General features: G+C 47.5%; 1 protein-coding gene across 8 annotated transcripts in view; it reads left to right on the top strand.

Moving 5' to 3' along the window:
• Positions 1-27061, top strand: part of msi2b (musashi RNA-binding protein 2b) — a 217566-nt gene that overhangs the window by 164425 nt on the left and 26080 nt on the right. For 6 of the 8 annotated variants that reach the window (XM_042338450.1, XM_042338449.1, XM_042338448.1 and 3 more), the window contains exon 11: positions 20126-20242. In XM_042338450.1, coding sequence (XP_042194384.1) covers positions 20126-20242 — 117 coding nt within the window. The remainder of the gene's footprint in view (positions 1-20125; positions 20243-27061) is intronic. The other 2 variants (XM_042338451.1, XM_042338447.1) reach the window with 1 other exon arrangement.

Raw genomic sequence — 27061 nt, 5'->3', positions numbered from 1 at the left:
GGCAACACTACCCGAGTCAGACAGAACTGTATTTTTTTTTAAAAAAAGCCAGTCTATATATAAGCCAGCTAAAGGGGAGGGGGGGAAATTAAGCTATTTTTTAAACATTTATTTTGAAGGTCATTTTTTTTTGTTGGTACTGTAGTTGAAGAAGTCAAGTGAGCTTAAAGTATCCTATTGTTCTGTTGCTGGTATTTAAACATGCTTGATGTAATTAATTGTATAATTTGAAAACAGCGTTGACGGTTCATTCCCCCCCCACCCCCCGTCCCGTCCCCCCAACCCCCGTCTTTTTTTTTAAACTCTGTACTTTTATTTTAAAAACAGTTTCTGCTCAGTCAATGTTACGTTAAGAGATTTGTTTGTTTTATTTTTCTCTCTCAAATGATTCCCCAAAAACCTGATTATTGCTTATTTGTGAAAGTGTTTTTGTTTTTTTTAGTCTTTTTTTTAATATAAAGTCCGGTTGGTTGTGCATTTAAAAATTTTCCCTTTTCACACTTCTCTGTATACGCAAGCTCCTTTGGGTTCTGCTTTTAACTTTGCTTTTTTTTTATAAAAAAAATACTGAGCCTTTTTTTTTTGCTGTATGTCATTTTAGACATGAATAAAATGAATTTCCTTCAACCAATCTCACACGTTGTGTACGCTCCTCTGTTTTGACTGCAAATTTTAGCCTTTTTCCCCCCCTTCTCTTCCTCCTGCTCCTTCTTCTTAACCATTTAACAGGCAGAGTTGCGTTATTTTTCAGACCAGTCCGTACCGTCCTCTCCGCTCAGCGGACTCTGGCCTGTTCCACCATTGGCGGGGTCTTCAACCTTTTAGCCCCCACCCTTTGGAACTCCATCCCACAGTCCCTTCACCTCTCCCCCTCCCTTGCCTCCTTCAAGACCTGACTCAAGTCCCTCCTCTTCAACTGCGCCTTCAGCCACCCTTCTAACCCCACCCTCCCAGCCTTCCTGATCCCAACCCCCAGCTTGGGTCCAAATCCTTGACTATCCAGCACCTTGGGAAGTCCTTCCCACGTGAAAGATGCTATACAAATATATTTTATTGCTGTTTAATAACATTTCAAAGCCATGCCTCCCGCTCAGTACCCACTGGCCCACGTTAGTTAAATCCAGGGAGGGGAAGGGGTAATTATGATGAGGTGTCTTGAGCTTTAGGGCTGCTCTATAGCAGTAAGACTCTCTAAGACTCCCAGAGCTGGAGTATTACACAGGCAGTGATCCCTGGCATCGGGGAACATGCTTGATTTGTTGTTGACAATAAAAAGGTAAAGCACAGCTGAAACTGGACCCGTTTCTCATCCATATTGAGTGTCTCATTGTCAGGTCCATGAATGCTCAGTGTTGATCGTTTTGGTCAGTGTTTAAAGTGCTCCCCCGCCCCATCCGAAGCTCATTCCCTCATCATTCCAGCTAACAGAGCTCCTTCCCACACGGCAGCCCACATTCCAGACAACAAATGTATCCCAATATTACAGTGTTATTAGTGGTTCTGGTCTGTATTGGAGGTTGCCTCTGGCTGTTAAATGGTTAAACGTTAGCAAACCACCATCACCACCGATTGTCACCCAGAATCTGACCAGATTGACGGTATCGTTGGAAGTTACAATTTCCATAGTTTTAATTTAAAGAAACAGATTTCCTCATCAAACCTCGCATGTCCTCTGCTTGCATGAAAGAAGAATGCTTTGGTTCACAATGTCTGCATGTTTTTCCCTCGTTCTATTCCCATTATAATACTGACACCTGTTTTGTTTTCATTTGCGCACAAGTGCTGCTCGCACTTAACACGCTTTTTACACTTACTAACCCGCTATTTTAGTTGCTGATTTTTGTTTCACTTGTTGTCAGTGGTCAGCGTGTCAGAAACTACTACAAGGTTTTCATGTCCCACGTCATATAATACTGGATACAGGACAAACCCGTTATAATGCGGTCATGAGAAGCAGACTGGGGGGGCGGAATAAGATGTGACGTTAAAAAGGGTTTGGGGGGTGGAGGGGGGAATGGTTGCCACCTCAACTTCCAGGTAGTTAGATCGCTGCTAACGTCACTTCCAGGGTGAACTGACCAACTTCCTGCGCAGTTCACAGGTCGCCACTGGTCTGTACAGATGTGATAGGAATCTGCGCACTTCATGAAGTGCCAATAGCTTTGTGATTGATTGACATCTTCTGCAAGTGACTGTGTATCTGGAGGCACGGCCCCAGAGCTTCTCGTGAGGCCACTGTTTTGCAGCAAATTAGTCTTAAAATTAGAACCAGGCCATTTAAGAGTGAGATCGGGAAGCATTTTTTTCACTCAAAGAGTGGTAGAAATCTGGAACTCTCTCCTCCAAAAGGCCGTGGATGCTGAATCCATCCACACCTTCAAGACTGAGGTTGATAGATTTTTGGTAGACCAGGGTATCAAGGGATCTGAGGAGAAAGCGGGAAATTGTAATTGACAGGACTAATTAAAGTGCAGATCAGTCGGGTTGAATGGCCTCCTCCTATTCCTAGAAGGGGATTGCTATGAGGTCTGTGCGTGTGTGTGGCTGTGACTCACACTCACTGGTGAACCGCGCAGCCCAAATAAAATGCTACTGCAAGGCAAATTTTCCACGAAACGTTTATTTGGCCCCCAAATGTCCAGGTTGAGTTTACCCTGTTACCCTGTTTAGCAAACCGTCCCATTTCCACCACGAGTTATTATTCTTAACCTGCTGAATAACAGGAACTTGTACAGATAGTTAGGGTGATCCTGCGCAGACAGTGCACAGGAAATTCCATCATCAGAAGAAGAAATAATCCTTACGTTTGATACAGACAACGCCTCTGTACGTCAGGAGCACCTTTCAAAGCACTTCACAGAATCAACTGCAAAGTGCAGCCACTGCGTATTTCGTAGGCAAACGGGCTGAGAGGGGCACTTGATGGCCGTCTGTGAAGACACATTGAACCGATCGCTGGTTGAACTCAGAACAATGGGTGGGTGGGGGTGTGGGTGGGTGGGGGGGGGGTGAGGTGCTAAACCGCAGCTTCACTGGATGTAACAGCACAGACAGTGTCTGCAGACTTATACACCTCGTTCCCGACCACTTAAGCTTTTATCTTGACCGCCCCCACTCCCCCCCCACCCCTTTCTGGGGCCCCGAAGGTCCTTCAAGGCCATTGTATTAGCGTTGCTAAGGCAACGACAACAACAGCAGCAGCACTGCTGTGCGGTCAGAGAAAAGCAGCTTAATCTGGATAAACGGTTTTGCCAAGAGATATCCTGCCGGGACAAACATTTCTATGGTGTTGGTGGCACGAGGGACAGAAATGAGCTGTGATTGATTGGGGCCGTATCTGTCTACGCCACCATGGCTGTCTGCTGCTCTGGTCACTCCAAAAAGCATCGCCCTCCCCCTAAGCCAATCTGTAAAAAAGTCTGGGTGAACGATATGCGTCTGGTGAGGGAGGCCGAGGTTAGATCATGAAAGGGATTAAATAAATAGCTGGTTTCAGTCTGGGAAAGCTGCGCGTACATAGCCTCAGTACCTCTGGGCTACGGAAGGAGTGGAAGGGGATGTAGGTGATGGGAGGGTTTCACACAGACCAGAGATTCCCTTGATTGCTATCCAGTGACCCCCCCGCTGTACCGTGAGGATGGGAGCTGATTGAAGAGGATTAGGCCAACCTAGGATTCTTTATTCTCTCTCTCCCCGATTCCCCCCCGGCCCCCCTCTCCCCCCCACCCCCGTTGCATCCCCCTCAACATTCACCGTCTAGCCTCGCGCACACTTTTGAACCAGATCCCAGATTGTTACGAGACCCTGTGTGTCTGACCGTGCCTCAGTGTGAATCAGTGCGAAAACTACTAATCCTGACTTTAAAATATCGCTGTATCAAATGCAAGAGTTATTGTGTCTTACGACATTGCCGTTGGCGTGGAGTCTGCGGGATCTGGTACAGTGGTGCTGTTATAACAACAACAAGTTTGTCTAGCGCCCTTCACGTACAATAATGTTGTCTCGGAGCGAGCGGTTTACAGTGGTTTTACAGTGTTAGTGTGGAGTCTGTGGAATGTCCTGATTCCTGATGGGGTACGGTTTCACAGTAATGATGGCGTGTGTGTATATGATCTAAAGGCGTGGCGTTAGTACACACGTGTGTGTTTTCCCAGCAGTAGATTTCCCAGTGAACCATGTGTCTGCCCATGTATTATTCCCAACCCACGAACAAAACCCAGTCTTGTTCACTTCCCCACGCACAATTCCTAATCCGACTGTAAATTATACTGAAACTACTCAAGTTCACAAGTTCACTTCACTCCCACGTTTCCCATCAGAGGAACAGGCTGTGTCCTACCTCTCTGTAGGCACGGCACTTCTCTTTGGTTTCTGTTCTCCAAATGATCGCTTGTTACCTTCTACAAAGTTAAAAGACTGTTGTGGTGACGCCAGAAAGCGACCAGGCTCCCCTGAGGCCGAGGTGCTTTCCGTTCATTGCCTGTAAAAATAATAATAATCCTTGCATTTGATATCGCGCCTTATCACATCTTTGAGACGTCTCAAAGCGCTTTGCAGAATACACTGTAAAGTGTAGTGACTGTGTGTTTTGTGGGTGAAACACGACAGCCAATTGCGCGCAGCGGTGTCCTACAAACAGTCGTGGATTGAGTATTCAATTGCGATTCAGTATTCAATGCCTTGCTCCGTGTAGTGTGGTGGTCAAGGCCGGACCGATATTAGCATTCAAGAGGGACCCAGATCTACATGTGTGGGGTATGAAGAAAAGGCCAGGACGGGGGGTTGAATGAATCACTGTTTCAAAGAGGCAGCACAGACACTGCTGTCTAAATGACCTTCTTTATTCCAATAACAAATAATATTAATTTTTCATTTGAATCCGTGTCTTTCATGTCAGAAGGACATCTCAAAGAGCTTCACGGGATTCACCGTGAAGTGTAGTGACTGTGTATCTCGTAGGTGAAAACACTTGTCACTTCACCACCGAGACCTTGGTGGCGGGTTTAAAGGGGCCATGGAGTGTAGTGGTGGGGGCTGAGGGCAGGAAGCAATGCCGTAATCTTGAAGCCTGGGAAAGAAGGAGTTAGAGCAAGGAGGAGGTAAGCCACAAGCGAGGGTGAACGCAGGAGAAAAACGAGGAGGAAGAAGAGTCTAGAGGACGAAGAGAGGCGAGGAGAAGACGTGTCTGTTTGAGTGTGAATGAATTTCAAACCAGCCTCCCCGTGCCTGCCTTGTGCCTTTTTAATCTTGTCAAAAATTCAGGTGCGCACTGCGGAAGGAGGTGCCAGCTGTGCTGCACGGGGTATAAGGGCAGGAACGGGAGGAGCCGCGGTCCTCAGTCATGTGGATTTATTAGACACTTCACGAAAGGCTTGTCATGCGTGACGAGGAAAAGGCTGAGCTTGGCTGCTTTGCTGACCCCGAGTAACAAACACACACAGCGCTGACGTAAACTGAGAGAGAAACCTCAGGGAGTAGTGCGGCTCTGGCTCGTATTAGGAAGAGGGTTTTTTTTTCTTTCTAATGTTGTTATGCAATGAATGAAAGTCGGATCCCCGTTTCCTGAGCTGTTTTAACGGGCCGGTCGCATAATTACACAGCGCACTAAGCATATTATTTTGGCCTCTCGTTTTATTTCATCCCCATCATCTTCCTGTAACAGGGTGTTTGAGATTTCACGGCACTGCAGTTAATTCCCCGCAGGCAATACAGGGCATATGTGTGAGGTGGGTATGGTTCAGCTGCTCTGGAGTTAGTTAGTTGGAAGTTTCCAGGGACGTCAAGTTACTGAACCCCCCCATCCCACACACCCCCAGAGTCCATTCCCCAAGTCACTTGGCAGGTTACTTGGTGAGTGCCTGAGCCGTACAATACAGCTAAGCTTACAATACAATAAAACAAATCTTAGCCGGGGCAGTGAGGGTGCCTCGAGTAGGAGTGGGGAGAGGGGAGTGGGAAGCACTGTAATTTGCTTAGGGAAGGAAAAATTGTCCCTGTTCCCAATGACAATTTATTGGATATGGAAAGTAAACTAAAAGTATCCAATAAATACAATTCAGGAGTTCTATTTTCCCCGCTTATCTTCGCGTGTGGCGCGACGGAGAGATGTTTTCAGTGGAAGGTTTTCGGTGAACTTAACTCACCGGCTCAGCAAAGCTCAGGTGGCAAGTTGGCATCTCGACCTCTGTCCTGCCCCCCCCCCCCCCGCCCCCTCCTCTCCACCTGTCCCCCCCACCCATCCCCCCATCTGCCTTTAGACTCAGTGATGAGCATAACTTGCCCACAAAATATACAGTCAATTCACTTGACAGTATATTCTGTGAAGCGCTTTAAGGTATCTCTACAAAGTGACGAGACGCTATATCAAATGCAAGGATTATTATATTATTGTTATATAATGGTGGTTACCCTGCTCCCAGTCACGGGCATCATCCTTTCATTGGGTTCTTGAGTTGGGATGTAATTCAGCGAGTTCCTGATTTCAGCCAAACGGTGGGTGGGTGGGGGAGTAACCGTAAAGGGCTTGGATTTCCACCAAACTGAGCTCCAGCAATGGGATGAGAATGAAACAGCTAGCCAGTGACCAGCATTTAATAATAATACCAATAATAATTTCACAGCTGATTAAAGCCGTCAGGGACGCATTCTGTCCGAGACCATCTTTTCTGTCCACGGTCATTTAATATCAATTTCCTCCGCCCTTCTCACACCACGGCCATTCCTTATTTAATTGCTGCGTGAATGAGTCACCCGGACTGTGAATATCATTTCCAACATCTCATCCTTCACTGTTAACCGTCTGTAGACTAAGACCCATCTCAGGAGCCCCCTCTTCGACTGTGCCTTCGGTCAACCTTCTACCCCTTACCTTCCTCGCCCTTCAACCCTCCTGATCCCAACCACCAGCTCAGGTGTGGATCCCTGACTGTCCAGCGCCTTGGGACATCCTCCTGGCGTGAAAGGCGCTCCGGAAGCCTTCTCTGACTTCCTGCTTGCAGACAGAGATTATTTCCCCGTCCATCCTCTCGCTGAAGGGACAATCCTATGTCACAGACGAGCCGGGCACTTCACCCAAAGTGATCAGTCTTCATCTGTGAGCCTAGACAGCAGATGCTGACACCCTACACGTGCAAGTGCAAAGCGTTTTCCAGTCAACCTGATCCTCTTTTCACCTGAAATGTGCAAACAAATCCCTGGATAGCGAATAGGAGGGGGAGAGCCATGGCCATATTCCCTTCCCGCCCCTGCTGCACAGTGATGTGGATGCCAGTTGTAAAAGCACCCACCGTAGCCTCGGCTGAGATAATAATAATAATCCTTGCATTTGAAATAGCGCCTTCTCATGCTTCAAGGAATATAGATTTAACATCGATTGACTCATGTATTTTGTGGACGAAACGTGGCGCCCAATTGCGCACAGCAGCGTTCCACAAACATTCGTGGGCTGCTGGGTAACCAGAGGCGTTGGAGTAAGGAAACTCGCCTAAGGTCTCGCCTGGCACGGGAATCGAACCCGGGTCCTCTCGCTTGCGAGGCGAGTGCCTCTAAAAGAGATCAGCGAACTGAGCGCCGACCAGGAATTGTATCAGGGTCGTTTGTTGGCTTGTGTGCAGTTTTACTCTAGGAAATCCTGTGGTTAAGGCCATTTTTGTGCATGTGTTTCCTGGAGTGAGAGCTTCACTGCAGAACAAAGCCCCCTCTAAGCCCCCAGGAAAGGACAGGGTTAAACATCGGAGGTTCAGTAAAAGCGAATGCCTCCAACCTCTTCCCTACTACCTTCAGGGCCTATGTAGGTCAGCACATGAGATTCAGTGAGTATCTTTAGCACAATCTTGACAGTGGCACAGCCATCTGACAGAGTTGCAGAGTCAAACAACAGGCTGAGAAAAGCTTTCGAAGCTGTAAAGCGATTCCATTTAGTCTCCGCGAGGAAGCCTGAACAAAGCTGCGACCTTTTCAGACGTTTCTTGACACGGCGATTGTGTCCACGCCAAGTGCTACATTTCTATCAGATAATGAGTGAAAGAGACACTATCCCTTTTCACAGACCTGAATGGATTGCATTCGATCAGTTCTGTGCTTTATCCGGCAGAAACTGTGCCATTCTTACTCAGGTTTTTTTTTCTCATTATTCGGTCTTAGAGGAGCTTTTCTGTGGTATCTGGGCCTGTTTACGCTTTCTTTTCTCTCTCAAACCCCCTTCATAATGCCTCTCCTCCACACACCCTCTTAACCTGTTGATCCTGTGCTTAAAAGTTCTATTCACAATAGAATAATGACGACTAAGGCACAAACTCAAATGGGATCACTTCAATGGCTTCTCCATCCTTTCCAGGGTGAGAGAGAAAGGGAGGTAGGTGGCTGCTGTGTACATTGTACCCCCCCCCCTCCACTGTCGAGAGCTCCAGGACGCTACCTTGCATGAAGGGCGCTATATAAATGCAAGTTGTTGTTGTTCTGGTGCAAACAGCAGCCTCAGAGCTGCGCCTGGGGAGGAGGGTGGGATTGAGACAGTCGCTAAAATGACAGGGTCTGTTACAGCTCCTGCAGCCACAGCAGTGAAGTGAGCGAGAGGTTGGCTTCTCACAGCTTTAAACTGGAGTCCTGTAGCTCAGTGGTTAGAGCACTCGCCTCGCAAGCGAGAAGACCCGGGTTCGATTCCCGTCAGGGCGAAACGTTGGGCAAGTTTCCTTACTCCGCACGCCTGATAATAATCGCTCAAGAAAAAAATAAATAATAATTTGGTCACTCAATCCACGGGTGTTTGTGGGACGCTGCTGTGTGCAATTGGCTGCCGCGTTTTGCCCACAAATATACAGTCAATTCACTTTATAGTATATTCTGTGAAGCGCTGTGAGACGTCTTTAAGATGTGATAAGGCGCTGTTTCAAATGCAAGGATTATTATTACTAGACTGGGTTGTCCTAACCCTGCAAGCTGAGGCATTAACAGATAGGCTGGTCCTAGCTGGACAAGCAAAGGTAGGCTTGTCATTACAGTGCTCCCAATAGTTAGCTGTGCATTTTTAGCTGGTTAAACTTCAACCGCACCCTAACGCACACACTCTGGGCTCCCCAAGCCGTTGCTCTTGCCGACCTGTGTCCAATACTTTCCGTTGAGCAGGGTTCAGAGAACAGCGAGAGTGGGCACTGCATGCCAGGCAAATGCAAAATTCCACTCGTAGGTAGATGATACTCTTATGCACAGCGATGGGTTTCTGCGGGTGTCAAATGCAAAGCCTTAAGGGTGGAGATAAAGAAAAGGGGAAAGAATTTTAGAGCACTAAGCTACTCTCTTTAAGTCCAAAAACCTCGCCCCACACAGTCCGATCAACCCAAGAGAGTTAGTGGGCCATTTTGTGTGCAAATGATGAAGCAATAAGCATTGAGGTGTACAACTGGCATCAGTTTTCCTAAGTCTGTTGTTTGTTTTTGTGTTCTCGTAAACGAGCACAAGGAATTTTGTGTCACCCTTTTCTTAAACTAATCCCTCCCCCGACAAAACCGAGCAGGGCAAATTCAACAGAAATAAATCAGACACCTTTAAACCACAATTACTTTTATGATACAATACAAAAGCCACCACAACCTTTGGCAGAGGTGAAAGAGGGCAGGCATGGAGCGGGTAAATCAATCTTTATAGGGCTTAAAATAAACCCATTCAAAGGCAACAGAAGATACCTTGCAAAACAAGTCTGTATAAAATTACCTTGTAATGTATTCAGTTAGATTCGTGAATAGGCCGATTGATTCCCTTTATTTCTCCTTCACTGCGAAGCTTCCCAATCTGCGCAATATTGTAATTGCAGTGCGGTGATACACTTCATTAAAAGAAACAGAAGATACTACAAGAAACAAAACAGATTTAACGAAGCTTTGCCAGGAAGGAGAGAGGGTGGGGGTGAGGTGGTGGGTGGGGGGNTTTGTAGAATCGATTTTCAGTCTTACAGAACTTGCTCCCTTTTCATTCCCCATAAAAAGCAGAGAAGCAGAAAGGGACATTGAGTCTGTTGAGCCAGTGCATTTCTACGGACCACAGAAATTAGAAGCTATTGTGGAATCCACCCACCCTCTTTATCTATCTGTTGGGGGTTAGCATCTGCCTGTGGCTGAACACTAGGGGCAATGATTCTTCCCACTCACCTCCTGTTAACCCTGCAAGCCAAAGCCGTAATGAGTATGGTGGTCCTAGTTGGAAAACCTGGGGGTGGGAGCCCGAGGAGATGTGGGAGAGGTAAAGATGACAGGTAGCGATGGAGAGCGGGGGTCACACGAAGGCTTGTGGATGACCCCTGGTGGTGGATGCTTGGCTCTTGGCTTGGCATTGTTGAGCAGTGGTTGGGTCACCGTTATTCAGTGGGTGGTTGGACCCAAGTGAACTGCTCAGTGTTTACTTGACTGGAGCAGGTTGCAGACACCTGTCTGTGTCTCTGTGCTGATTCGGCTGTAAGATGGAGCTGGTTTATGCGTGAGAGGCTGAGCATGGGTGAAATTGACACCACCTGATGGGATAGTTAGTAGGATTTTAAAACGATTAGGATTTTAACCTGCATCAGGGAAACTGAGCGTGTGCGGGGTGGCTGAGCCATCTGTCCAGGCTGGCTTCAGATCCCTGTTGCTGTGTTATTGTTGATAACTCACCATGCCCACAACACGCTCGGGAAATACGGCCCCAACACAGTGCTGTAGGTTTGTTTCAACCTGGCTTTGGGACAGAAGAAGGTCTGAAGATGATCTCCTCAGTCAAGTCAAGGTATTGACCATCTCACTTTAAAAGGAGCGTTAGAGACCATTTTGGCTTCAGATCCCCGTTCCTCAATCTCTTCTTGCCCCTCACTCCCCATGTTCTGGTCGTGCTTGAAGACCTTCCTCTTCGACTGTGCCTAAGGACACCTTCCCCCTCCCCCTGGCTTGGCATTTATTGGCCAAAGATAGTGTTCAGTGCTACTTTCAGGCCAAGCAGAACACAGAGAGAGACATACCTCACACAGCCATGTGCCAGATCCTAACTGGGGTTAATAAAAAAAAACTCTCCTGAAATAGAGACAAATAATCTTACGAAGTCAATAGCCAACAGAGTAAATGGCAGAGATCGGGGCGGGGGGGGCTTTCGGTGAAAGAATGTTGCACAGGTATCCAAATAGACTCACTGAAAGAAAAGATGGGAGGTAGCTTAAGAAACAGGGTCTGTATAAAATGGCTTTGTAATGCTTTGAGCTGAATTCATGAATAGACTGATTGAAGCTTCTCCTTCCCTCATTGTGAGGTCCAGCATATGTTTAAAGTAATTCCGATCTCGCAGGCGATAGGTTTGAAATCCTGCCCAGGTAGTCGCGACAAAAGGCCCTTGAAATGCTCACCAAAGGCACTCGGTGATTTTAAGCCATTGATGTAATATTTTAATACCTCTGAAGATAAGATTTCCCCTCCCCCGCCATCCACAGGCCTCATCCCTGGCTCCTTTTCTTTGTGAACAAAAAAGAGATGCATTTACATGTCATTATGCAGATAGATTCCCTGCTGCGAGAGGTCAGTTTTGGGCGAGACAACTAGGAAATGCTTCTCAGCGCACGCAATTTACACGTTCAGAACTTCGATTAGCTCCACATCCCCTTCTCCGTGACCAATTTCTTCAAGGCTCCACGTTAAGGCGGAGTTGACTGAGGCTTCATTAACCCGGACTGAATTTTGGCCCGCACTTGCCCAGGTTAAATTGGTCTCTACTCCCCAGCCACACCGCACGCTCTTGTGAAAGCACAGGACGAGCAGTTCTGCGACTCTTCAGGTCACCCGGGAACATTTACAGATTAGTGAACAAGGGCTGATTTCTTTGATGGACCGAAGCCTGGACTGCACTGAGGCCGACCCAGAGAGAAAAGCACACAAAAACTTTGGGAAAAGGATCTGGGAAGCAGATGTAACTCGAGCACAGTACAGTTAGTTCTTCACTTCCAACAGATGTGTCTGGAGTACAGCTTCCTGCTTTGTGGGGGAGTAGAATGGGCCAGAACCGTGATCGCTTTTACGGGGATAATGATCCGTTCAAAAAAACATTGGTCGCTCAATTCACGACTGTTGGTGGGACACTGCTGTGTACAATTGGCTGCCCACAAAATACACAGTCAATTCCACTTTATAATATATTCTGTGAAGCACTTTGAGACGTCTCAACAATGTGATCAGGCGCTATATCAAATGCAAAAATTATTATTGTGGAAAGAAAACCTGTAGGCACTCGTGTGAGGTGAAGTGCTACAGGGGTGACTGAGTGTTGACAAATGGACCAGATTTGCCTGTGTTTTTCCTGTGTTTTCTTCCACTTTTCTCCACTCTTTTCTGATTCCTCTGAATCCTAATAATAGCCCTTGTGTTTGGGATCGTGCCTTTCACGTCTGTGGGAACATCCCAAAATGCTTAGAACCATGGAAATTTACGGCTACAGAAGAAGTTCATTCAACTTCACGGGGTTTACCATAAAGTGCAGTAACTGCATTTTGTAGGCGAAACGTGGTAGCCATTTGCGCACAGCAGTGTCCTTCCAAAAAATAGTCGTGGTGTGAGTGACCAAATTATTATTATTTTCTTTGAAGGGTTTATTACCTCCCAGGAAAGCGATCTGCCAATCGGCAAACAATCAGGTTCCTACTTACTGCTCGGTAAACAGAGGAAAAATACCTGAAGCCACGCACTGATGTTGTTCCTAATACATGACTGTCAGCAGTAGAGCAGTGCTTTCTGTGGTTATGGATAGTTTTTAGAGGTTATGGTTACTCTAAAGGTTATGGGCTTCAAAATGTGTCCCAGACACTCATCTGACTTTAAATTAAATGCATCGAATCCTGTTGCCCCTCAATGCCAGCAAGGGTGAGATCATTGAACTCAGCACATCTAGGGATTAAATCTGGCACCTGACTAATCTCTACAGAGACACTGGGTAATTCATTTACCCATTGAGCAGAACTTTTTAACCTCTCTCTCTCTCTCCCTTCTCCTATCAGTAGAAGTAGCTTCTTCCTTCCTTGTTGCAGGATCCAAACCCCTTGCTTTCCAGGGCCTTCCCTTCATCTTCGCCAAGACCCTTATTGATTCTCCACCCAACCATATCCCTAAACCAGTCAGTCTCTAGTCGAAAGCAGCGCCCAAATAATTGACCCACAGAAGAGGGAATGGGAGCCAATTGCACATAACAGGATACTCATGGTGCTATTCACTCATAAGCCAATTATGCAGCCATCAAAATGCAAGACTTGAGTAGCTGGGTTTGAATCACGAGCTGCTAAACAGCCCTATACGACTTGACTAATCAATTTACGCTGATGATTAGTGTAATTTTACCCCCTATCTATTTGTATGCACATTCTGAAGCATTAAAAAGGCTTCATCCCAGCTCTGCCTAATCATCTTTCAAATCTGCCTCTGCTCTCAGATGCTGAACTGCCTCTTAATTGGCATACTTAATCCTCAGTATGTTTTTAAGTAGATTTTGAAGTCAATCAAGAAATTTGGCAAGTGTATCATGAAACACTGTCACTTTTTGGCAACCCAACTCTTTTCCTGGGGACAGTATATTTCTTTTCAACACAAAAAGAAAAGCCCCATAATTTTGAACCAATTAAGTTTTGATTTGGAAAAATGCCTTGAGGAGTTCTTTTGCAGAGGCTGTTCTGTGTTGTAAAGTGCGGCATGGAATTGATTTTTGACGCCTTGAGAGTACACTGAAGTCCTTATTATGAGCGTCCCGGCAGTCCCCACTATTTTGTAATCTTTCCTCGAATTTCTCCCTTTGAAGGATTTCATTGCAGGAAATGTGTTACTTTTAGCAAACTCACGGGAGGGGAAGGCAGGGGAATTCTTTAGTTAAATATTTCCAAGATTTTGCATTGGGTTTCACCCAATGATGGGTTGACTGGAGTTTGCAGTTTCACAACATGTTGAGTGATGGCACACATTGGGCTCAAGAACAGGAACTTTGCTCGTCACTGCATGGAGCACATGGAGGTCTACAGTGCTAGGATTGTAGCACAGGATGACCAAAAGTCGTGATAACCACTCTATTATCTTTTTTTAAAAAATCACTATTTCTTTAAGACTTATTAGACATTGTGATGGTATCAGGATTGTTTGGTCACCTGTACTAATAGTAATCCATCCACTTAATAGAGCGCCCATAACCATCTCAAAGCGCTTCCCAAAGTCTCTTCAGCGTGTATATTCATAGGTGAATGTGGCAACTGATTTTCTACAAACAGCCATGAAGTAAATGAAAACAAGGATTGAATAATAATAATACTTGCATTTGGTATAGCGCTTTTCACATATTCTAAACGTCTTAAAGCGCTTCACAGGATATACTGTAAAGTGAATTGACTATATTTGCGGATGGATATATTGTGTATATTTATATATATAGTAGATTTACATTTATATTGCACCTTTCACGTGAGGAGGATGTTTCAAAGTGCTTGACACACTTGATTGGGGGCCGGAGTGTAGGGGTGGGGGGTAGAGGGGGGAAACGACCAATGACAAAGTTTATCTGGGAGATTGTCGGCCACGACACTGGGAGAAAATGCTTTACCTTTTCGAATAGTGTCATGAGACCTTTGATGTCCACCTGAACAGACGCGGGGGCTAGTGGTTTAACGTCTTGTTTGAAGTTAAGAGAGGTCCGGCAGGACAGTGCTCCCTGAGCAATACTTTGGAGGGTCAGTCTAGACTTGAGTTCCAAGTCCTGACGAGGGGCTTGAACCCACAACCTGTGGTGACACTTTTACCAACTGAGCCCTACGTCTGTGAGTGTTACAGGACATTTAGGATTGCTCTACACACCAAGTCATTGCAAGTACCGAAGAGCAAACCATTATCAACGCCTGCATCTCTCTGGTTCTCTCTGGGTTTTGTCCTGTGCAGATCCAGTGGCGAATGCTTGAGGTTGGTGATGACCAGAGGAGGCTGACTCCAAGCAGAGTCTCGTGAGGTGCCTCTGAGCACAGGGCACACTGCATGCGACAAGTTTAAGAGGATTTGTTTTGTTTCCCTCGATGGGGAGGATCCTACTGCCATTAGAACCCAGAACCTTCTGGTCCCAACCCCTCTGATTGAACTCCCTGGACATGTAAGCAGGCAGCCTGGCTGCGCTGCTCTCCCTGGCTGCCCTCCCTGCCTCTCCATCGTAAGGCAATGGTCCGTACCCTCACACAATTTTGCATTTAAAGACACCGGTAAGGGATCTACAAGTGAAAAGCAGAGGCTACTTGTCAGTCAGCCAAGTACATCTGTGATTGTTTGCCCATTCTCAACGTGAGGTGTAGCTCAGAGGAACAATGAGCCTGTGTTTAAATGAAGTCATTCGGGGGGGGTGGGGGGAGGGAGAGGGGGGGATGACATTTCACCTGTTTACGCTGCTTCCAACAGCCCGTATTTTCCCCAGGTAACGCAGAAGCACTTTGGCATAGCAGCAGCGAGGCTAACCTTTAAGCGGTTTAACCTTTCCCAGCCTCTTTGTATTCACAGTGCCATAAAGGGAATAAATAAGAGAGAAAGCGGATGGAAAAGTTGCGCTCACAAGATCAAATATTTATAAAAGATTCGTGATTAACATTAAGTTCTCTCCAGAACCTTCTATTCCGAGCATTTTTATTTTGATCAATCGTTGGGAGTTCGACGACCCCATTTTTTTGGAGTGGGTTGGGGGAGAAGGAGGGGGAATCTGGCTGAGGATAGAGACTGAGTTCCCGTTAGGGAGATGAATCCTCAGTGACTCGCTCACAGCGAGGGAAGGCTGCAGCAATAATCGGTAACCGTTCAACGCAATGGCAACACACAAACCCATCTGAAAGAGATAGGAGCAGACAAACGTGAGGGGGGGGGGTGGTGGGCGCGGAGGAGGTGAGACGCGCTCTTTAACTCAGTAATAGGACTGATCACACGGGGCTGGCTGTCAGATCTCCCGTTCACCCCCTTCGCTTATTGGCTGGTGCCAACCTTTCATGAACGCTTCCTCTGTTCCCTGGTTCTCCCACCGGCCGCGATTGCTTTTTAAGCCCCTTTCATCGCCAATGGCAACACCTTTGTTCCGCGCCGGATTACTGAGAGACAGATTCTTGGCTCGGGGCTGCATTGTTCCCCGGCTCCTGTGATACAGGCTTGGGAACCGGCTCCCGCTCACACCGAGACGTGTCTCGGCCAAAGAAAAGGCAGAAAGAAAAAGCCCACGGAAAGAAAAAAAAAGAGAAATCAAAAGTACCGGATCTCTGCGGCTTCCAGTTTCTTTCAAGTCAAGTCTGGCCGCAGACCCTCCAAAGCTGTCACTGCCCAACATCACTTAACCTCGTCTCTCAGTCGCCAGCTCTGTAACTTTTCCCCTTCCCTCTCTCTCTCTCTCTCCTCCGCACCCTCTCTCTCTCTCCCTCCCACCACTCTTTCTCTCTTTCTCTCCCTTCTCTCTCTCTCTCTTTCTCTCCCTCCCCCCACTCTTTTCTCTCTCTCTCTCTCTCTCCCTCCCCCCCCCCCTCTCTCTCTCTCTGTCTCCCTCCAATTTTCTCCCCTTCTCTCCTGAAGGCACTGACTTGTGCTGAGGACCATCACTGAAATTATGGACAGTGACCGCAGTCCACCCACCCCCCCCCCCCCCAGTTTCCATACACACGAACACTAGAGAGGCTTGTCCGTTGCTCTTAACAACAACAACTTGCACTTATATAGCGCGCTTCACGCAGGGTAGCTTCCCAGAGCACTTGACAGTGACGGAGACCGACACTGAGTCGGGTGGGGGGAGGGAAGGGGTAGGTGAGAACAGGAGAGTGGGACTGATTGGGTAGCTTTTCCAAAGAGCCAGTACAGGCACGATGGGCCAAATGGCCTCCTCCCGTGCCGTAACATTCTATGTTTCTGCATGAGGAGTTTTTGAGTTGTTTCCAAGAAGGTAACGCTGGCCGTCTTGCTCGGACTCCATTAATCTCCCACCCGTCCCCTTGCCAGCTCCTTCATGAGCAGCACGGAGTCTGGCTAAGGTTGACGGTTCCACGATGTTAAGTGCACGGCGACGGGGAGCTGGCACTGAGACAGACATCGACGTCACAGGGTGAAACCCTTTTACACTGAGCGAACCTGATCTATACGCCGCTTGGCACCCGAGGCTTTGTTGTGTGCGCTCTCTGCACATGGTGACTCTCACTGGAAGCGTTCACCCTGTGTGTCCGTCACACTTGTAAGAGCTGATCCTGTGATCACTGTACGTACACAAGAGGGGACAGTGTGACCTTTCTTTTGTGTGCTGACCGTGTGTGAGAGACAATAGTATGGCCTTTTACCCCGTGTCATTGTCCAGGTGGACCAGGGATGTGAGCAGGTGGCAGTAAGTGGAGAATTCTGACAGCGCTGTCTTTATTTTGACTCACTGGTCGCGCCTTAGAGGTACAGACACATTTAGATTGTCAGTAGTACTAGACGTTCCAAATGCAAGTGATCGGCAGTATCGGAAAATGGAGAATTATCGTTGGTCATTGTTTAACACAAGTATTTATGTCAAAGTGAAGTGTGTGGAAACCAATGGTCCCTCGTCAAATTTGTAGTTTGAATTGGAGCAGGCAGTGGGTCAGTGTCTTGAATTACACAGAGTGATTTAATAATAATAATAATCCTTTTGTTTGATATAACGCCTTATCACGTCTTCGAGACGTCTCAGGGCACTTCACAGAATATACTGTAAAGTGAATTGACTGTATATTTTGTTGGCAAAATGCAGCAGCCAATTGATTTGCCACAGAAACAGGCCATTTGACCCAACTAGTCTGTGCCGGTATTTGTACTCCACACGAGCCCCCTCTCCTATACCTCTCTATTCCCTTCTCCCTTATGTATATAATACATAATAATCCTTGCAGTTGTTTGGTCCTGTTTGTTCCCCGTTGCTCTCCATCCCCACTCCCCCACCCCTCCTGTCACTGGAAAGTGCTCATGCTTAGACATTGGGAATAGCTCAGCTGTGTTGCCTTCCATGGTCATCACTGGGTGTCTGCCTGACGCTGGGTGTCTGCCTGACGTGGTATGGCTGTGCCATCACACATGCCATATGGCGACTTTAGGCAAGAACTCTTTCTCAGCACAAGTCGCGAACTTCAGGAGGGAAAATAACCGTAAACAAAACGGCCTGAGTGCTGTTCCTGTGCTCAAATCCCAGTGTCCAGCGCAAGGTTGTTCGCAGGACCCAGCAGGAGCCAGCCTTTAGTCCTGGGGTCGATTGTTTCCTGCTGCAGACTCGATTGATGTTGATTTCCCGTGGTCTGTGACTGAGTTCCTCAATATTGTTTCCTGTTAACTCGGGCTGTGCCAGAAGCCCAGGCATATTAACCGACCTCGGTTTATCCCTCTGGCTCTCTTTGGTTTGAAATATTCCACCAGAATCGCAGAATTGTAGATGTTTGCAGCGCAGAAGGAGGCCATTCGGCCCTTTGCTGGCAGAGCGTTCCATGTCCCAACAACAAATGTCTCCTTTCGTGCTTCTTGTGACTATCTTATAACTATGTCCCTCTAGTCATTGACTCCCCTACCAATGCAAATAGCTGTTCCCTATTTCCCCTGTTAAAACTCCTCATCGTTTTGTAACCTCCAACCTTTTGCATCTGTCCGATTCACTTCCAAGGTTTACAGGCTCGAAGAGATTTATAGGTGAGGGTGAGGATGTTGAAGTTGGGGTCAAAGGCCTAAAAAAATGCCAATGCAACTAATCTCAAAGAAAGATTGATAATAATCATTTACAAAAAGAAGATACGTGTTTACTACTCAGTCAACAGCTTGTGTTTCTCCAAATTACACTGAATGCTGGCAGTGCCCTTAGACCCAAGCTCGCTTTCTAAGCAGCCAACAATAAATAAAGCGTAATTAGAATGACTACAACCCAGCGTGTTAAACTGTGTGATTCTCACGCTATTTATTCCAGTCTCTGTTGAGGCCACTTTCTCTGACCTCCCTCACTCCCTGCCTGCCCCCACCCACCCCCCTCGCACACACACACACACACACACACACAGTGTTCCAGTGATCATTTTGAATAGTGACCAATTAATTCATCTATTGTTGTGGCTCAGCTAAGCTTCACAGTTCAAAGGAGTCGCACAATTAATTATCCTTTCCTAAAGCTCCCTCACTCTGCCCTAATGACCTGCTTCAACCCGAGCTTCCTAAGTGAGCGTCCAACTGCAGTAGTGTAATAGATTTCTTTCCACCAGACAAAAATTGGCTTCCCTGCAGTGAAATTGCCATGGCAAGACCACAAGATCAGTTTGGATGGAGAAGGTCCTTCGGCCCATCTGATCTCATCTTTACAGAGTCCACCCCATTGTCCTCTCCTCACATAGACATGGATATTCTTCATTATAATAATAATAATCCTTGCGTTTGATATGGCACCTTATCTCGTCGTTGAGACATCTCAAAACGCTTCACAGAATATACTATAAAATGGCTGTGTATTTTGTGGCAAAATGATGTGGAGATGCACAAACCTAGAGATACACAAACCCAGAGAGACACAGAGACACATAGACACAGAGGTTTGTGGGCGACTCTGGACAGCAGGTGTGAGAAGGTTACTGGGGGTGGGGGTTGTCCACTCCCCTACTTTGTACTTTGCCAGCCTGGCTCGGTTGGTAACACTCACCTCTGAATCAGACCCACATCAGGACTTTCACCTCACATAAGTCTAAGCTAGCGCTCCACTGCAGTGCTGGGGGTGTGCTGCGTTGTTGGAGGTGCCGTCCTTCGGATGAGATGTTAACCAAGGTTCTGCAATATATTGTAAAGTGGATTGACTGGCCATTTTGTGGGGAAAACGCAGCAGCCATTTGCACACAGCAGTGTCCCACGAACAGTTGTGGACAGAATTATGATGCTTTTGAAGGGATTATTACCCCGGGAAAGCGATCTGCTATTCGACTAACAACAGGGTCCTTGCTTACTGCTGGGTAAACAGAGGCATGTGTGTGGAGTGAGGAAACTTGCCTAGGGTTTCGCCCTGCCCGGGGAATCGAACCCAGGTCCTCTGGTTTGCATGGCGAGCTCTCTTAACCATTATGCTACCATAACACAGCTGGATTTACCTCCGATGTGTTCTCTCTCTCTCTTAGCTTTCCCCGCAGCAGCGTATGGACCGGTGGCGGCAGCAGCAGCAGCAGCGAGAGGATCAGGTAGGGGGGCCCGTGGAAGAGGCGGCTACTTGGCATACCCTCAGAATACAGGGGCAGGTAAAGCTCTGTCGGTATTCCTTGTGGCTGCAGCTATCCATCACTTCTCTTTACTACGATTCTTCGCACCTCTTCCTGGGGGGGGGGAGCCTGTCACTACAAGCAGAGGCCAAGTCTGGCCTGGAGCACATAAAGAGGTGGGGCTGTTTTGAGACCGGTGGTTCAAGCGACCTCTTAACAAGGGAAGCGTAGAGTGCTCTAGTGTGTTGCGAGAGAAAGAGGCAGAACAGACGGACAGGGAGAGGGGCAGAGGGAGGCTTAAGATGTCCTTCGAAACGCGTTCCATGCAAACCGGCACTGCTTGCAGGGCTGCAAAGGATTCTCTCTCCCAGATCGCGTGTGGTGTGGGTTTGACCGGGCAGGGCATGTTCTGATCCTGAGGGGGGCAATGCGCCAACTCCGCTAGCTGGGACTCCCTGAATTTGGTCGCTTTTTTGTGGGGGGGGCCTAAAACAAAAGCAGTGGAAATGGTTTTGAGGAAACAATTATCGCGTTTATAATTGCTGTCCCCTTCCTCAAGTTCTTCATTTAAAAGCTGCTTTCCCCCCCTCTCCCCTCCCCCACTCCTCCTTTCCCCCTCAGTCCCCTCATTTTTTTTACCCTCCCCCTACCCCATTTTCTCCATCTCCCCTTTGTCACTTTCCCTCCTTCCCTCCCTTTATCCACCTTCCTCCTCTCGCTCCTTCCCATCTTTCCCATTGCCCCCCCCTCCCCCTCCTCACTTTCCTTCCATCCCTTTAATCCCATTTCCCCCCCAATACTCACTTCATCCCCACTCCCCCTTCCCCCCCCCCCGCCTCCCCCAGCCCCTCATCTCCCGTACCGTTCCCCTTCTCTCTTCACCCTAACTAGCTGCCTCAGCACATTGCCCCTCAGAGAGAATGTCCAGAGTAGATTTGAGAATTTTGGTTTAATGAAAAGTGCTTTTCGTGCCACTTGAAGTCAGAACTGAAGCTTTGAACAGTTCTGTGCCTGAAATCATTAAGCTTTATCTTGGGTGTTAATAACTTCTTCTTTGCAATAAACCAAATTGAATTGAAATTAACAGCGCTCTGGCTGGCAGGTTTGAAGGACAAGCTCTGAGTCCTAACGTGTTCTGGGTGCCAACCTATCGACAAAATCCCTTGCAAAGGGCCACGTGAAACTGGGAGCTCATTGCCAAAACTCCAAAGATAGATCCGCGATGCGTCTGAGCAGGTGTTTTCTGTCACTGAAATATTTTTGGAGGCCGTTTTAAACTCTATTGAAAAGGGGTTCGCTATGTCCACAGCCAAAGGCAACCTGCCCCTTGGTTTGTGTCACCACACATCCAGTGCCTTGCAGGTAACACACATTATTTATTGAGTCGCTGTGTCAGTCCAGCTGTTCGTATCCTCATCTACTGACCCTCCACAAGGCAATGCCTCCCACACGCACACACACACAATTCTCCCTTCTTAAATTTCTTCCTCTTACTTCCCTCTCTCCTATCCCATCAGGTCTCCCCCCCACCCCCACCCCCACTGTGATTGCCTGATCGGGGGCTCGGTCTCTTCTCAATCTTGCAGAGAGCCATTGGACCGAGGAGGCAGACAGTGAAGAAATTGTGTGTCATGTTTTGCCATCTCAAGGTTACATAGTGACATTTCTCTTGCTATTTTGCTCTCTCTGACCATCACTCTGGACCGAGATGGAGGGAGGGGAGTTAAAAGGCCTCGACTCAGACCTCCTCGTCAAAGCCACACACGAGGTGCCCAAGGCTACATAGAGGCTGCTTTGTGCTTCAGTTTTCCCTTATTCTCCTGGGGAGCCACATTGACTGGACTGTAATATAGTCAGCATTAATCACCGTGCTGGTGCTGACAACTTGGTTGACTGTTGTGGGGAGGAGAGGGTTTGGATTGTAGATTTACGTCTCCCTTTTCTTTGGCTCCTTCCTGTGGGCTCGGATCCCTCTTAGCTGAGAGGGGCAGGGTGTGGGACACAAACATCTTCATGTTCATCTGATAAGGTTTGTGATTGGGGCCAGCCAGGTTACGTTGTTTAGCATGTGGTTTCTTCCACACATCACCCCCCCCCCTCCCTATTCCCAGTCAACAAACAAGTTCTACCATGCTTGCACACTACTGGTTCGAGCACAGGGTTCAACGGTACGGTAACAGCTATGGAGCTAGTTGCCTCAGCGACTGACAGGGTTCCCACTGCTGAATCCCAGTTCCTCGGAGGTGATTGTTGGAAATTGCTGAGGAACCTTGTAGAGTGAAGCACTGATGGATCTCTCTGTTGTGTCAAACAGCATGGGTTTGCTACCTGAGCCATGTGTCTGCAGCTTGTCCTCTATCAATCCTGAGACCTAACCTCTTGTGAAATGTCAAGAGCCACATGTTTTTGCCATACATGCCAGATAGATACATCCATTACAGTCCCGTCCTGAAATCAGTCAGCTGATGCATTGAAGACGAGGCCATGGACACAAAAGTGTATTTCGGACTCTCCCTCTCTCCCTTCCTCCTCGAATCTCTGGCGTCTCTTCCTCGTCTTACCTTCTTGCCGTATCCTCTCTACCTGCCCTCATTTCCCATTAACCTCCCATTTCTTTTTGGATATATTTGGCTAAGATGTTACATTCTTTGAATTTATTCTCTCCTATAAATTTTCTTTAAATTCAATTTGGGTCTTTCCTTCTTCCTTCCCACCCCCCTCATAACTCTTCTCTTCCCTTTGGCCATTAGACATACTTTAGGATTTTTAACTTAGTCGTAAATGTGATCTCAGTGTCAGAAGGTATGTTTAGCCTGAGCGGCCCATTCAGTAGGTAGAGGTGGCTGGATTTCAGGCAAGGAGACTTTCCCTGCCTCAATGGGAATCCCATAACCCTGATGGATTGTGAGATAAAGCAAGCTGAGGCCACATCAGTCAGTGAGGTACACTTTTCCTTGTTGCCATTGGAACGCCTCAGTTCCTTGCACTGAGGAGTGATGGGGGAAGATTGAAAGAGCTCTCCATCCAGGCACCACGTCTCCATGCTCCTCAACCCTCCGTTCCTCACAATAGTCATATTCTTGGCTTACCTTAAACCCTTCTATGTTCCTGTATCACTAGCAGAGGCGATAGGATTCGGTCCCCACCACCACTGCCTCGGTGGTGAATGCAGGCATCTCCAAAGAGTTTTTCTGACCTTATTTTACCTCAGTGGAACTCCCAAAATTCGGGTGCACTGTTCAGCCAATTGGTTTTGGGTTAAAAATGAGATGTGATTAAACTCGGGGATCTCAGTCCGTCAAGGTAAACTCGGTAAACTTAATTTTGAAGCAGTTTCTATGATATTCCCAATGTGAAGTGTCAGTGAGGTTTACAAAGGACTGTGTGTGGCTGTGGAGGTAACCCAGTGAAGTGGAGTGATGGTGATTGCTTTCTGATGCTTTCCAAGAGAGCCACGGTGGGGGGGGTCAGGGTTTGGGGGTCATCAGTACAGACCCATATCCGTCCTGCCACTCCTCGACACACAGCATGGGGCACTATTGCTCCCTCTCACTGGGTTTCTTCAACAGCCACACAGTGAGGGACCAGATGCTTCACCACAGAGAGGGGGGAATAGGAGAGAAGATAACGAGAGTGTCTGTCACTTTCATGCATCTAACCAGCGCCCTGCTCAGAGAAGAGAAGGCAGAAGGCCCTCTCCCAGGCCCAGCCATCATCGGCTCCCTTGCCCGGAAAGACAAAAGGAAAATGGAAATATATAAGTATATTAAAACATAAATGGATGGTGAAGGGGGGATCGGACAGATGGAGAAAAGAGGGGAAAGCAATGGATTTGTATCCTTGTGAACCCAAGAGAAATATTAAATATGAATTTGGAGTTTGGGGCTCATTCTCTGCGGTAACCATCCTCAAGTTTCGCCCACAAAATATACAGTCAATTCACTTCACAGTATATCCTGTCAAGCGCTTTGAGACGTCTCGACGTGATTAGACCCCATATCCAATGAAAGTATTATTATTATTATTGGGCAATTCAATGGAATTGGGCCAGCGAACCCTGGGCCGTCCCTCAGATTTGCCAGCTGGAATATGATCACGTGAGCTACGTGAACTTGTCGGTGGGAGTGAGTAGTTATGTTTTTTGTTGTTTTTCTTCTTGCTTGGTTGGGGCTGCTGTGAGAGAGAGTGTCTCTGAGGCAGTGTCTCCCACCTCGTTTCACTCGGACCGGCACACCGCCCTCTCAAACACTCTTCTGAGCGTGCTCAGCAGGAAGGTTTGTCCTTGCCTTTTAATGCTGTCGATGTCCAGCTATATTCTCCGCTAGTTAGCAGTTGCTTGGTTGCATGTCGCTTGTTCGAACCAAAGAAAATCCCACCACACGCTCACACGCACGTTTCTTCAACCAAAACTCAAACCGAAAGAACAGAAAATTTCATCCCTCCTCATAAGAATCCGTCTACATTTCAATTCATTATTTTTCACCATCTTTCCTTTGATTTTTCTCTTTACTTACTCGATATGAAACGCCTCTTTATTATCATAAAACATCCCCGACCAAAACATCCCTCTGCCTGTGTTCTTTTGTTACTTTGGATGTATCTGTGATGTAGAAAATGAGCTGCATGTCTCTGTGGTATTGTAAGTGGTAATTCCAGTGAATGTAAACTGTTGCCTCCTGACCAGACTTAGCCCACTAGCTATCTTGTCGTCCAACAGCTATTAGGCTAACTGAACCAATGATGCTTTATAAATGACCCCCTTCCCCCACCCTTCTCCCCTCCTCTCCCCCATCCCCGCCCTTGATTTCTTCCCACCCTGGCACTGGGATACGGCGGTATAGACTAGCCTATCCTGTATCCAGGCCAAGAGGATATCCTTCACGTAGGAGAGCCCGTACACTGACAGGCCGGGCAGCCCGTCCACACACACATGCTTGTTATACAAAAGATATTTGTATTGTTGGAGTTGCGGCACTGGCTGACATTTGGTTCATCGCTGGTTGGGAGGTACTGTGATTGATTGTAGCATTGCTGGCGAGAGCCCTTCACCCACCACCAGCCCCCAACCCTCTTCTCCCCCATTCTAGAGATCAACCAGCTCAGTATAGACAAAGAATTGACCCCTCTGCTGGCACTATCATCTCTTTTGGTGGAATGGGGGAGACGAGGAAATGGGATGAGCAGGATCCAGAGATGGTCAGAATGGTCTGATTTTTTCCCCCCCCATATTTTCTCACTAAAATTTGACCCCAGTGACCTCCTTTTAATTGTCAGGGGCCGAACAAGTCCAGCCATCACCCAATTTCCTAAAAAAGTCTCTGAGGTGCCGGTATGGAGGGAGGGGGTCGTTGTTTTACCTTGAGACATTTCCCCCCCGGCTTTAGAGGCACAACTGTGTTTCAATTCCTCAGACCCCCCCCCCCCAATCTCCACCACCACCGCCATCCTCTCCCACCCCCTAACCCACATATTGTGTGAAACAAGCTGAGCTGCAATCTACACCCATCTTTGAAGTGTTCCTCTGCCAGCTGCATCCCCCTCCCTTATTGATGCCCGTGTCTGACATCAGTGCTGTGGTCACTCAAGGCACTGATCTCGGGAGCTGTGGGGTATCTCTCACATGGCCATTGCAGGCCCAGATCATCAGCATCAAAGGAAGGCAATATATCTTAGATATCAATGTATATTTATCAATATATATAGAGAGAGAGCGTTGTTCCTAAAATCGACAAGCTCACACCTGCCTTGAATTTAGGAGATTGCACTTGGGATGAAAGTAATTGTGAAGGAGGGGTGGTGGGTTGCAATACTAGTGTTGGGTTATTAAGGCACAATGGGGTCAGTTTACAAGAACTTTCAGTCCTTAGTGTATGAATGCACCTGGATGGGTTGTGCCTGTTGGGCTCATGGATGATGGCTTAAGGAGTAAGATTTGGAGGCCTGTGATTTTCTTACTGTATATACTGTGAATTATTAGAGCGGATTTGTAGGCGATATAATTTAGCGCTTTTAAATCTTCTGTAAAGTTCCAGTCGGTGTCATTGACGGTGAAGCCCGTTCCCCAGCGCTCGGTAGCACCGTAGCCTCATCCCGTTTGGGAATCGGAGCCGAGAGAGAGCCCTGGCAACATCGGGAGCTGACAAAACACCAACCGTACTGCTGTCTGGGTGACGCTGAAACAGACATGGATGGCACTAAGATGGCGGCCTCCTCTCCTTAAGGCTGATTACACGAGCACACAGCAGGATCTATCTGCCTGATGTTTTCACTTTAATCCCTCCGTTGACCCTTGCCCCGGTGGGCTGCTCTGCACAGTGATCTTTTCCTCGTGTGTAACTAGGTCAGAGTTTAGTGCCATAAATTCTATGTCCCTTAAAGCCCTATTGCATTTCCTCTGGACCTCCATCCCCTTCCCCCCCCCGCAGGAATTATACCACTTTCTGTGGCTCAAGGCTTTGCTGACAGCCAGACTTCAGAGCCCCAGTGGTTAACTAACTGGGGCTTGTGGCATATTGTTTGAGAAAGGTACACTTTATTACGAGGAGAACATTTCCGATCAAAAAGGAACACAGTGCTAATTGCCAGCCATATAAACAGCGTATGTTAATCCCCTCTAACATGTTATGAAATGCTACCACTTCAGGACAAATCATGTGGTTCAGGACACAAAGCTGACTGACAGCAAGTGAGATCTCACCCAAGGAACAAAACTGCCTTCACCTCAATGTATTCTGAAGAGTAACACAGGTAGGAGAGGATACAATAAGGTAGCAATACAATACAGTTTACACTTACGTAGCACCTTTCACATTGGGAGGATGTGTCTCAAAGCACTTTACATCTCTGGCTAGCCTAGAT

Source organism: Callorhinchus milii, unplaced genomic scaffold (assembly GCF_018977255.1).
Source record: "Callorhinchus milii isolate IMCB2004 unplaced genomic scaffold, IMCB_Cmil_1.0 Scaffold10, whole genome shotgun sequence".
NCBI lineage: Eukaryota > Metazoa > Chordata > Chondrichthyes > Chimaeriformes > Callorhinchidae > Callorhinchus > Callorhinchus milii.
The sequence above is the reverse complement of the archived record's forward strand: the minus strand, read 5'-3'. Positions and strand labels throughout refer to the sequence as shown.